This window comes from Helianthus annuus, chromosome 9 (assembly GCF_002127325.2).
Source record: "Helianthus annuus cultivar XRQ/B chromosome 9, HanXRQr2.0-SUNRISE, whole genome shotgun sequence".
NCBI lineage: Eukaryota > Viridiplantae > Streptophyta > Magnoliopsida > Asterales > Asteraceae > Helianthus > Helianthus annuus.
Genome location: NC_035441.2, coordinates 8,366,185 through 8,379,032, shown reverse-complemented (window position 1 = coordinate 8,379,032; position 12,848 = coordinate 8,366,185). Strand labels below are relative to the sequence as shown.

Here is a 12,848-nt window from a genome sequence, read left to right as displayed (position 1 = left end):
TCTCAAACATGATTTCAGTGGCTGCTCCCGTGTCTATGTATGCTTTACATGTTTGTAATGTGCCCACGGTGGCTTCAACCACAAGGGGACCAGGAAGTGGTTCCTTCCTTGTTGGTGGGAAGCAGACACACTGAAGCTCCCAATCTTCCAACCGTCGCTTCTTGTAAGGAACCTTTTCATCAGAATACACCATGTTTACTTCCTTCCCTTTGCCTTCAGCCATTTTGTCTCGAACCCCTTTTACCAAATGAGCGAGCTCTCCTGACTTAACAGCCTCTTCAATCCTCTTTTTCAGTTGGAAGCAATCATTGGTGTGATGTCCCTTTTCTTCATGGAACTCACAGAACTGAGTGGAGTTCTCATTTTTTCGACTCTTGGGGAGAGGCCTTGGAGGTCTAAAGTTTTGCTTGACTTCTTCCGTTGCCAGGATTTCTTGAGGGGTTTTGGTGAGGGGAGTGAAACTCATGCCTTTATCTCTGCCTGAAGGGTTTCGCCCTTCAACCCTTCGAGGGTCTGAACCCTTTGGGCGTCTGTCGTAAGAGTTAAAGTTTCCTCTCTTTCTGGCTGGGCTATTGCTTCGCCAGCCAGACCCCCTTTTCCTTTGTTCTTTGATATCCACAGCTTCCTCTCCCCGAATGTGAGCTTCGGCCCTTTCCAGGGCTTCCTCCAAGGTTTTGGGTAGAGATTTGTTGAAATCTCGTGTGAGATATTTGGAGGTTATGGCGTTCATAAAACCGGCCACTCTCATTTTCTCGTCAGCCCCTACATAGGTTAGCCCTTCTTTCTTGTACCGTTCAATGAATGCTCGAAGGCTTTCATCATCGCGTTGTTTTATCTGGAAGATTACTGTTGCGTCTTTAACGTATCGCCTTTGTTGGGAGAAGTTTGCCAGAAAACCTCTGCTGAGATCATCAAAGCTTCGAATGCTTTGAGCAGGTAGGTCGTTGAACCAGATTCTGGCGGATCCAATAAGAGTCTGCATGAACATTAGGCAACATTCAGCATTTGACCATTTTTCTATTCGAGCGGCACCAGTGAAGATCTGGAGATGATCTTCGGGATCTTCGGTCCCATCATACGTTCTGATGTGGGCTGGCATCTTGATCTTTGACTGAAAATCATAATCAGCTATCTGCCTTGAGAAGCAGGAAAGGTTACTTGGCTTGTAAGGTTTGGCCAAGTCTTCTTCAGGTCTTATGCCTACATTGTTGTTATTGCCATGGTTTCCCTGGGTGGCCAGCACTTGATTGATAAAGTGTTGCCATGGGAAGTTGGCCATCATCTGTGACATCATGTTAGGTATGAGATTGAAACCCTGAAGGCTTGCTGGACCAACTGAGCAGTTTACCCCGAGAGGGGTGCTAGTAACAGCACTTCGTGCTAAAGGGAGCACGGACAGAGCTTGCTCCCACGTGGTGGTTAGAGAAGCAGGACAGCTGGTTACCGGGGACTGTAGGAGTTGATCAAGTGTTAACTCGTGTCCCAGGGGAGTGCCACTAGCAATTGGTTGGGAAGAGAGAATAGGATGAACAGTTGGGTTTGTCATAGTGGATAGATAAGGATGAGGGTTTGAAGGGTTACTGGGACCAGCCTCACCTCTTGTAACAAAGGGTGGTAGGGGTGGCCCAGGAGACAACGTTGGCTCAGGTTCGTCGTAATCTAGACGAATCCTTACCCCCTTTTCCCTTTCTCTATTCACATGCTGGTTAAGAAGTGACCTTAACTCGAGGAAGTTATTAGCGACCCCCTCGGGGGTAAGTTCAACACGTGCCGGGGTGTCCGACACACCAACGTTGGGAGACGGAGCCCCAGATCTGGATGGGGTTGGTGTGTTGAAGGTAAGGAACTCGGGTGTACTCCCCGGAGTTGAAAACGGTGTTGTTATAGTTGTGTGAGCTAGGCCACTACCCGGGGTGGAGGTGTTAGGGATCTGGTTCACCTCTCCCGGGGATCCACTTTCTGACATGGTGGTTTTGAGTGAAAGGAGCTACACTACTAGGTCTTTTTTGAGAAGAAACAGCGGCGTAGCCCCACGGTGGGCGCCAACTTGTTGATGCAACAAACACGAGACCAAGGATGGTAGCTGAGTTGGTTAGGCAAAAGGGCTGAAGGGTTCAGTTTTGCCTAACGCAGGTCGCGGGGTCCCTCCACGTTTGCAAAACATGGAAGGAGGTTCACTAGTATGTAATTGTTGTTTGCTTTGGAGTTCCTTCTTCGAGGCAAGCTCGAATCCAGAAAAGAAAGCAAATAGAATGAGTGTGTGTTGAATGTGATGAAGAGTAACTTGGAAGTGATCAAGTACTCTTTGAATGACCAGAGATTAAGGAATCTCTGTGTTTCGGAATGTCCCAGAAGTGAAAATGAGCTGTCTTCTTATAGGGGAAGACATCTCCTGAAATGGCATATACAAGACTAGCGAGACCTGTTTGCAATGGAGGGTTTCCCCTTTTGGGGTTGAAGGCTTTGGACCCCTGGTTAATAGAGTGTACTTGTGCAGACCTGCTCTGAGTTTGTGGGCGTGAGTTGGTGAGGTGAGTCCTCAGATGTGACTGATTACTGTTCCTCGCTTTTTCTCACTTTACAGCTTTTCATCCGATGAACCTTTCAACCTTTTAAGCTCTTGCATATTAGTCATTTTATTTGACCTTGGGCTACCCCCGTCGTCAGGTTGCATTATACAACACAATGTTATACACTGTGTTATATAATATAATCTTACAGTATACGCTTGCCATATAAAACCAAAGACTAGATCCGGTGGTTTAAACTTTAAACATTCTCTCTTCGTATTTTTGTTCAATTTTATTATTGTCTTTATACATGATTTAAGCATAAAAAAATATTTTTTCAAGATATAGATATAAGTCGGTAAATGATGAGTTGATGGATTCATTGCCCTTAGAACTTTAATAATTTTCATATTTTTGTTTGCAAATGCAGGTCCCATTAAGCATTGTAGTAGCTTGAAGTGGGAGTACCACTCTATGATTTTGGTTGGATCCAGAAGCTAGTTTATATCATTTTTGGTACAGGTAGCTCCACCCCTTGTCTTTACCATTAACAATTTTAATGTGAAAAATAATTATTTTTCAGACCAGAAATAACATATCTTCACCTCTGACTTTTTACTGTGACTTGATTTAATGACTTGAAATAACTCATGGCCCTTAAAAAACTAGCAAACCATATATAAAGTTATATAACATATTAACTAATTTATACTTATCTTCCTAAATCAATGTCTCCTTGTGTAACAAGAAAATGATTGTATATGTCAAAAAGGAGGTAAGAGATGTAGGGAGATAAAAACATCCACAATCAAGGCCGGCCCTGGGGTGGGCGGGGAGGACCACCGGCCAGGGCCCGATATTTCGAGAGGCACGTTTTTTTATGAAAAACACCCGATATGTATATGTAAAATATTTTTTTAATAGGGTACATCCATACAAACACCAACATAGGCCCACTTACAAAACTGTTCTTATGGTTTAGATTAATTATTAACCTCTTTGGCATTAGATTTAGACATTTAGTAAGCTCAATACCCAATTTCGTTAAGGCCTAAGGGCACATTTTTTCGAGCTCGAAAAGGATACACGAATTCTCAGGGACGACCCTGTCCACAATGGAAGCTCTTAGAAACGTCTCCATGTAAATACTAGTCTGGACTCAGTTCCAGTGTTCATATGGTTATACGGGTTATACATATAATGTTCGGGTGTTCGTATGGTTATACGGACTTGAATTTGGAGGGAAAATATATTTGGTGAAACGCAGGGTTGTAAAAAGAGAAGTACAATAAACCATAGAGACGTGTATTGATGTGCAAAAAGGGCAAAATAGTCTTTGTAACAGTCAACGTGATGGTCAACTTACAGAAAACTAAAAAGTGTAGCGTTTTTCAAACGTTGAAACTGTAGATGACAATAAGCTACTTAGGGACGTCTATAGTAATTTTAGGGTATAGTTATAGATTGAGATTTACTTTAAAAAATATTAAACATAAAGGATATTGTGTTTCCTAAAAGTTAAAATTAATACAGTTGTGAAAATTTAAAATTGTATTTTTATCACACAAACAATTAAAAAATATACATGTTACACTTTTGAAGGTACACATGTTGGATCTCATATTGGGGTAGGGGGACTGCCTTTTCTGGCCATCTGTTTTAACATAAACCTTGAAAACATGCATTGGGTGTACATGGTTTAGATACAATTGGACTGAACAGTCTGAACCTTCACTGCTTCATGTGGGGTCCATCTGGTTCAGTGTGTGATGTTCAAGTTGAGTAGTTGGTGCCAAATGCCAATAGGGTATGAACAGGGTATATTTGTCAATTCACATCAACAGCTTTAATTCTTTTTTATTTCTTATTTTTTTGTTAATCTGAAATCAAATCAAATCTTTATCATGGGGTCAGCTCATGCTGTTCCAAGATTCATGTTGTCTCCTAAAATGTTTGCTAAACAAAAGTCTTTGTTTAAGATTATGACATCCATAATAATCTACATGTGTGCTCTCACTTTATTTTCCATTTGCACATGACATGTTATATACCATATTGTATTAAAGGTTATTATTTACAATTTTTTTACAATTACCAGTAAAGTTATAGAATCCTGCCAGGACTCTATAATCGTAAAATGTAGCTTATGTGTTGTACATGTAACCTTCAAGAGGGTTAGTGGTAGAACGCTTACAACCAGTAGCGAATCCAAGAATTTCTTTCAGGGGATTTCTTTTGGTAGAATCTCACTATTTGTTCCTAAATCATACAAGGTTTCCACCGTATTTTTTTTTTTTTTTCCAAACCGAGGGTTCCTGGGCAAGGAACCCCCACTGGATCCACCACTGCTTACAATTGTGCTAGATGGACTTCTTAAAAGATTGAATTCTGTTAGATGAACTCAAACGCTTACAACTGTGTCATCTCCTTAAATGTTGAATTTCGTGAAATCCGACAAGCCTCTTCAAAACATCTTAATTCATATTTTGTTGGGTTCTTCTTAAAATATTGAATTCCGTTAACTCCAACTAGCCTCGTCAAACCATCTTAATTCATCAAATATGAGATAAATTAAGTTTACAGATAGCGTGTTTGGATGGCAGTCAACCAAACTCAGTAACAAAATTAACTTTTCGGATACAATATCAAGATACAATCCGTGTCACTTCTTAAATCTCTATGTTCAGTAACTAATTTGGCAACATGCACAACTTTCTTTTGTATTCTTGTAAATCAGTCATGTTTGTTTTTTTATAATATAAAGTGAATTATTTGTTTTACTCAATAATTGATATTAACATCTTTATGAGAAAGTAAATAGCTAAATGATGGTGGGCTTCATTATTGTAGTACTTATCTCTAGCTCTTTATGTTGTTTCTTTTTGGCTCACCATGTTTATTAAATTTAACCCATTTGGACACACTTTTCACAAAAGTGAAAACTATAGTGAACCCACCAACAATTGCCACTCTAAATCCACTTTGAAAATTACATTCATAAGTGTTTTACTTTTCTAGATTTAAAGGGGATGAGATATAATATTAGTATATGATGTAACTGTATTTTATTATTGTAAGATACAACATAACATCATAACATATCATAACATTGTATGTTATGTTGTACAAACAGTTTTATTGTCGTGCAAGTAAAACCTTATAATAAACATGAGAAATATATAAACACGATTTAAGATAACATAAAGACTCAAGTATGTAGGTCTAATTTTTCCTGTTTCCTTGGGTTTACTTTGGTGGATCGCAGTCGATTAAATTTTACAACTAATTTTTTAAAAATTTTCATTTTTCATAAATATCAATAGATTGGTTATGGTGATCAGGGCCTATCGCTGTTGTGGTTGGTGGGTGGGTTGTGGTTAGCGGAGGAGACGGTGACGCTAGTGGATGACAAAGAAAGCGAAAATGAAAGTGAAAACGACCTAAGCAAAACTAAATAATTTAAAAGGATAAAGGATCATCTTTAAACAAAAAATTAATCACATAAATAAAACATAGTAACCAAACTGTGACATTATTTCCAAGTCAACATCACATATGTGATGTATTCAAATATGCGTCAAATCTTAGTGACAATTGAACAACGTAAACACAATTTTAGTACCTCAAGTTTAAGAATATGTATTTAGATGTATAAAACTTAACCATTAAACTTCATGGCATTTGTAATATAAAAATAGCAAAACCTTTAAACACTTTAGGAGGGGAGGTCTTGAGTTTAAGTCACACAGACACAGATAAAAGAAATTCGCCCGTTCAAAAAATAAATAATATATATATCTATATATATATATAGTACTTAATCTTGTAAATGTAGGGGAAAGTTACGTATATTAAAGCCGAGTAAATTGCCAAAATCATCCATGAGTTTTGGGTGTGTTTGCCAATTTCATCCAAAACAATTTTTTTTACCATATTACCCCCCACTTTTGTGACTTTTTTGTCATTTTCATCCAAACGTCTAACTTTTTGCCAAAATCGTCCCTGAGATTTGAGATTTTTTGTCATTTTCATCAAAATATCTGACAGAAAATATAAAGCAAATTAAACATTTGGATGAAAATGGCAAAAAATCCCAAAAGTGAAGGGCAATATGATACAAAAAAGTTGTTTTAGATGAAACTGACAAACATACCCAAACCTCACGAACGATTTTAGTAATTTTAACATTAAAGCCATTTGGCCCAATACCCCGTACCCAATGCATGCGGAAGCCTTGAATCACACACACTGTTTTCTTTTACTTTTAATTGTAATCAGTATGGTGGTTATGTAACTCCAAACCATGATCTTTCCATATTCTATTATAAATTATAAAAAGCACTACTTGTAAGTGTATCAAATGATTTTTGCAATTTTATACTTAAAAAAGGTTTTGTTTTGAACACATCCCTATAATTATAACTAAAGGTGTGAATTTCTAAAACGGAACAAATCTAATATAAAATTTACAGATTTGAATATAGCTTAAATGAGCTCGATTAGTTTCTGGTCAAACATACAACCACATTTAGCTAAATGGGCCGTGATCATACTGACCTGGAAAGTTCACAGGTGGACTTGTTTATTTTTATGTTATAGCATAAAGTGACTCGATATTTTATATCAAATTTTAGATTATAAAAGAAAATTGAGTATCGAGTTTTGAAGCTTAAACATAATTATTTTCAATGCATTTATACTTTTTCTTATATTATAACTTTAGAGTGATAAAAAAATAGAATATGATAATATAAATCTTCAAGTCAATTAAGTCGTGTTCATATTAACTCGTAAAACTCACGTCATGTTCATGTCCCTTGATTTTTGGGATTGTGTCAGTTTTTTGGGTTCGTGTCAAGTTTTACCAATAACCTACGAACACGACCCCTTTAACAACCCTGAATTATATTCAATAATTTTTAAAGTGTTGTTATTATTGTTATTGTATGTGAAAATAAATACACTTTTAGTTTATTCGTTACATATAAGAAAATTACATAGACAGTCCATATGTTATGTGTGTATTATGGATTTGGTCCTATGTTTGATATATATTATAACTTTGGTCCTCGTACACTCGAACGTAACACATTTGCTACTTGAAATCGATGTCACTTAGTTTTTTAAAATGACTAAAATACGCCTGTATTTAAAAAAATGATTAAAAAAGTTGCATCTGAACCTACACTGTCTGTCAATCTTACCCGTAACCCCACAACCTTCCCGTCGCCAACACCTACCCAACACACCTCTAAGAACCATGTCAAATTAATTAAAACTAGAACAAAACCTTTATAAATATGCAAATAAATTTTACTAGTTAAAACCCTTAGAAATATACAAATCAAAATTTGCAAATCTAATTCACTGAACCAAAAATGTTTGCAAAACAAACTTGTCTTGATTGATCGCTGGTGATTTGCATATCACAGTCTCTGTTGTTGACAATACGAGGTTGAGTTAATTTTCAATGACTAGAGAGATAAAACTGAGTCGATTGATCTCATGACTTATTAAATGATAGGAAATATATGATTATCGAAAGGAATCCTTTCAAGCAAACATGCGGTTACCAGAACATCAAGAAAGGAAAATGAATGGAGATTGATTAGATTTAGATGCCTTAATTGAAATAAGAATGGCATGATCATTTGATTACCTAAACATCTAAATGAAATCGAAGCTTTTCGCTTTACCATTATTTCCATATCTTTTGTAGCTACAAAATGTGCAATTGAAGGTTGACATGTGAATTCGTCGATTTCTGAATTTGTCCAGACGATTTTAAGTTCAATGTTTCTGATGGAAAAATTCAACAGCCATCCATTTTAGGGACCAAACATATTACGTTCAATTAAACACCGAAAACCAGATATATAATTTTTCAAACCTAAAGATCAATCAAAACCGTTATATACATATTTTAAGGCTTATCTTATTCCCACATCCTTAAATCTTATTCTCGCACCATTTTTCACTCTATCTCTATATATATTTATATATATATATATATACAGAGAGATAGAGGGGTGAGGCGTGAGAATATTAACACAAAATAGGGACTAACCATGTAATTCTTTTTTAAATAAATAAAACTTTAATTTAAAATTCTCTATTCTCTATCAAATAAAGATGTAACAAGGGTGACAAGGCACCACCACCTTTCTTTTCCACTGGTTTATGCACACTATTCTTCCCATTTTCATGTCACCAAAACCCTCTCATTTTCAATGTCTACATCCTTAAAACAACACCACCACCACCACCATTCCAACACTCACTCACCACAACCCAAAATGGACCCAATACCCAAAACCCACAACCAAGATTTGAACTTGAAAGCCACCGAGTTAAGACTCGGTCTGCCTGGTTCTGAGTCACCTGAAAGAACCACTATTGGTGGTGCCAAGAACCCTAATTTGGTCTCAGGAGCCAAAAGGGGTTTCTCAGATACCATTAATTTTGTTAAAAATGGTGCCTTTTTGGCTGAAAACAAGAATAATACTTCTGGGAAAGATACTGCTGTTTCATCTTCACCTAAAGTTCCTGTTGCTGCTTCAAAGTAAGGATTTTTTTTGCTAGTTTTATTTGTTTGACTTTTTAAGTCAAACATGTATTTAAGAAGTTTTGATATTTTTTGAACATATATATGTTTTTTAAGCATAAGTTTACTTATGGTTTTTGGTAATTCAATATTTAATTTGTTCAATATTTTTTGAACATATATATGTTTTTTAAGCATAAGTTTACTTATGGTTTTTGGTAATTCAATATTTAATTTGTTCAATATTTTTTGAACATATATATGTTTTTTAAGCATAAGTTTACTTATGGTTTTTGGTAATTCAATATTTAATTTGTTCAATATTCTTTGAAGATATATATGTTCAATATTTTAACATATATTTGTTCAATATTTTAACATATATTTTTGGTAATTCAATATTTAATTTGTTCAATATTTTTTGAACATAAGTTTACTTATGGTTTTGAATCATAAGTTTACTTATGGTTTTTGAACATATATATGCATTTAATTTGTTCAATATTTTTTGAACATATATATGATGGTTTGGGGATTTTTACTTGAAAGAATATGTATATTTGAACCAAAGTTGAAATATATGGTAATTTTGTTGCCTTTTGAAGAAAGTATTTTACTTATAATGGACCTCTTATTTATCATCCTCAAGCTTCTTTTCATGCTTCAAAGTAAGGATTTTTGTCACTTTTTTTGCTAGTTTAATATGTTTGACTTTTCAAGTCAAACCTGTGTGTATGAAATTTAATATTTTTTGGACTTATTTTTGTGTTTTTGAGCATAAATTCAATTATAACTTATGGTACTTTTTGTACTTTATAATTGTTGGGGATTTTTACATGAAAGAATTACCATATTGGAATCAATGTTGAAATATAGAGTAATTTTGTTGACTTTCCAAGTCAAACTTGTATATAAGAAATTCAATCATTGAACATATTTGTTTTTGTTTTGAGCATAAATTCACTTGTAATTTATAGTACTTCTTGTGCTCTATGATTTGTTGGGGATATTTACATGAAAGAATTACCATAACTAGTAATATATATAGTAATTTTGTTGACTTTTGAAGTCAAACTTGTATATAAGAAAGGAAATTTAAAATTATTGAGCATATTTGTTTTTATTTTGAGCATAAATTCACTTATAGTTCATAGTACTTTTTGTACTTCACTATTTGTTGGGGATATTTACATGAAAGAATCACCATAGGTCCATATTGGACTAAATGTTCTAATATATATAGTAATTTTGTTGACTTTTGAAGTCAAACTATTTTACTTCTAATAAAAAAGACTGAGTGAAAGACTGAAAGGGTACCTTTTTGATCATATGCTGTTGTTTGTTATTTCTTTAAAAAAAATTCAAACACTGTTGACCTTCAAAAGTCAAACATATGCTCACAAGAGTCAACGTTTGACCATATTCTTCGGCGAGTTAAAATTATGAAAATATTAATTTGACTCAGGGCACAAGTTGTGGGATGGCCTCCAATTCGGTCTTTTCGAAAGAATTCAATGGCTGCTAAAAACACGAAGAACGAAGATGACCCGAATGCCGAAATCGGATCATGTGTTTATGTGAAAGTTAGTATGGATGGAGCTCCATATTTGAGGAAAGTGGATCTTAAGATCTATTCAAGTTATCAGGATCTTTCTTTGGCTTTAGAGAAAATGTTTAGTAGCTTCACCCTTGGTAAGTTTCCTTCTATTATTAGTATTATTAAAGGTGACAATTTCGATCCGTAAACAAACGGGTCAATTCGGATTATATTATTTATTATTTATTATTTATCTAACGGGTAAAATAAATACCTTAAAAGGAAACATGTGTGTCAGTCGTGTCGGATTGGTGGGTCGAATTGTTCTACCTGAACACGACCTGTATTTTTATTCGTGTAAAAGACGCTAACTCAAAGTTGCTCACACTTAAAATGGTGTAACCTAAACACGACTTGTTTAACTCTTTTATCTAAACGTGTTAAACGGTTTGACGCCTGGCGGGTAGTATGCAACTTGTAAACATGTTATCGGGTTGGTGGGTTGTAAAAAATGGGTTAAACGGGTTAGCGTGTTGACGTGTGTAATTAAACGGGTTAAATATGACAACTGAAAACCTGATGATATTCGTGTCATGTCGGAAATTGCCACCCCTAAATAAAACCTCCTAGATAATTTTGTTGGAAATAATATATTCTTGAAATTTGAATAATATAATATAACATTATATAGTCTTGTTTAAGTTACAAAATATTTATAAAAAAAATATAAAATCTGGAACAAAAAGCTAAAATATTTTTGCTTAACTCATAGATTTCACTCTTTTCTTGTTGGAATAATTGATTTTGAATGTGGTTGACTTTTCAGGTCAATACGGTACTCACGGGTCGAGTGAAAACCCATTGATGAATCTTCTGAACGGTTCTGAATATGTACTAACTTACGAAGACAAAGATGGTGACTTGATGCTCGTTGGAGATGTTCCCTGGGAGTAAGTCTCATTTCATAACTTTGACTTTTTTTGGTCAAACCTTATAGTCGGGTTTAAACCCGATGTAGTTCTATCGTCAACTTAGCAAGAACACATCTTGTTCGTTGACCTTAGTTATTACAATGTTGGTGACCTTCCTTTTGTCTTAAATTCATTAATTCCATTTAATTTGAAGCTGAAAGTTATTGTCTTGTTTGACTTAAAGTCAAACTCTTTTTGGTCAAATGGGTCGTTGACATTCACCGTTGTTGATTGTTACAGTATGTTTACTGGAACTTGTAAGAGGATGCGGATCATGAAGAGTTCAGATGCAATCGGCTTAGGTAAATCTTGATTGTTATGTAAACGATAAATTATTAAATGGCTAAATTGCACTTTTCGTCCTTTATGTTTCAATGTTTCGACAGGCGCTGTCCTTTAACTTTAAAAATTACACTATATGTCCTTTATGTTTGCAATCATTAACGGGTCGTGTCCTTTCAGCTAAACCCAGTTAACTTTTTTATGTTAAAACCCCTCACGTGCACATCACGTGAGGGTATTCTTGTCTTTTTACCTCCTAAAATCTGCAATAAGAGGGTATCCTCTCCCTCGATTCACAAAATCTAGGGGGGGAAAGGACGAGAATACCCTCACGTGATGTGTACATGAGGGGTTTTAACATAAAAAGTTAACCAGGTTTAGCTGAAAGGACACGACCCGTTAATGATTGCAAACATAAAGGACGTACGGTGTAATTTTTAAAGTTAAAGGACAACGCCTGTCGAAACATTGAAACATAAAGGACGAAAAGTACAATTTAGCATCAAGAAGTTGGTAATCTTTTTCGTTTAAACAAGAATCAAGAACCCTATAACATGTGACGATTCTTGCTTTGAATCGAAAATTCGATCATATATTCATGTAATTAATGTTCTTATTCTTGTTTGATGTGTGGTTTTACAGCCCCTCGAGTCGCAGACAAATGCAAAAGCGGTAACTAGTCGCAAACATTCAATCTGACGACCCGACACTTGGATTTCTATAGTTTTCATCTTATGATTCTTGTGAAGTGATAATGTTCATTTTATTCCATTTTTCATTTTGTGTGTCCCATTTTTAGGCTTATGGGGGCATAGACACTTATATATATATATATTATATATAAAAAGATATAAATATGTACCCTAGATATGTAATTGTTAATATGGATGTTTTAGCATAAGCTACTACTTGTACCTTGTGCTTGTTTGTGTGTACTCTAGATTTTGCAAAATCCCATTGTTAGATTCCACATGTGTTTGTTGTACTCATTTATAGCAAAATCT

The 12,848-nt window shown here is 35.1% G+C and overlaps 1 protein-coding gene across 1 annotated transcript; it reads left to right on the top strand.

Annotated features, from left to right (window-relative positions):
• Positions 1-8,629: 8,629 nt before the first annotated feature.
• LOC110877140 (auxin-responsive protein IAA14) lies at positions 8,630-12,837 on the top strand. Its single transcript, XM_022125300.2, has 5 exons — positions 8,630-9,072; positions 10,520-10,746; positions 11,418-11,541; positions 11,803-11,864; positions 12,487-12,837. Exons 1-5 carry the CDS (start codon positions 8,741-8,743, stop codon positions 12,522-12,524), a joined length of 783 nt encoding a protein of 260 aa, XP_021980992.1. The 5' UTR covers positions 8,630-8,740; the 3' UTR covers positions 12,525-12,837.
• Positions 12,838-12,848: the final 11 nt, after the last annotated feature.

Bases quoted from the DNA above. Each gene is read 5' to 3' on its own strand.
- LOC110877140 (XM_022125300.2), top strand. From the start codon at position 8,741: ATGTCTACATCCTTAAAACAACACCACCACCACCACCATTCCAACACT. The intron at 10,747-11,417 runs GTAAGTTTCCTT...TTGACTTTTCAG, and splicing joins GTTTAGTAGCTTCACCCTTG to GTCAATACGGTACTCACGGG. The intron at 11,542-11,802 runs GTAAGTCTCATT...TGATTGTTACAG, and splicing joins GTTGGAGATGTTCCCTGGGA to TATGTTTACTGGAACTTGTA.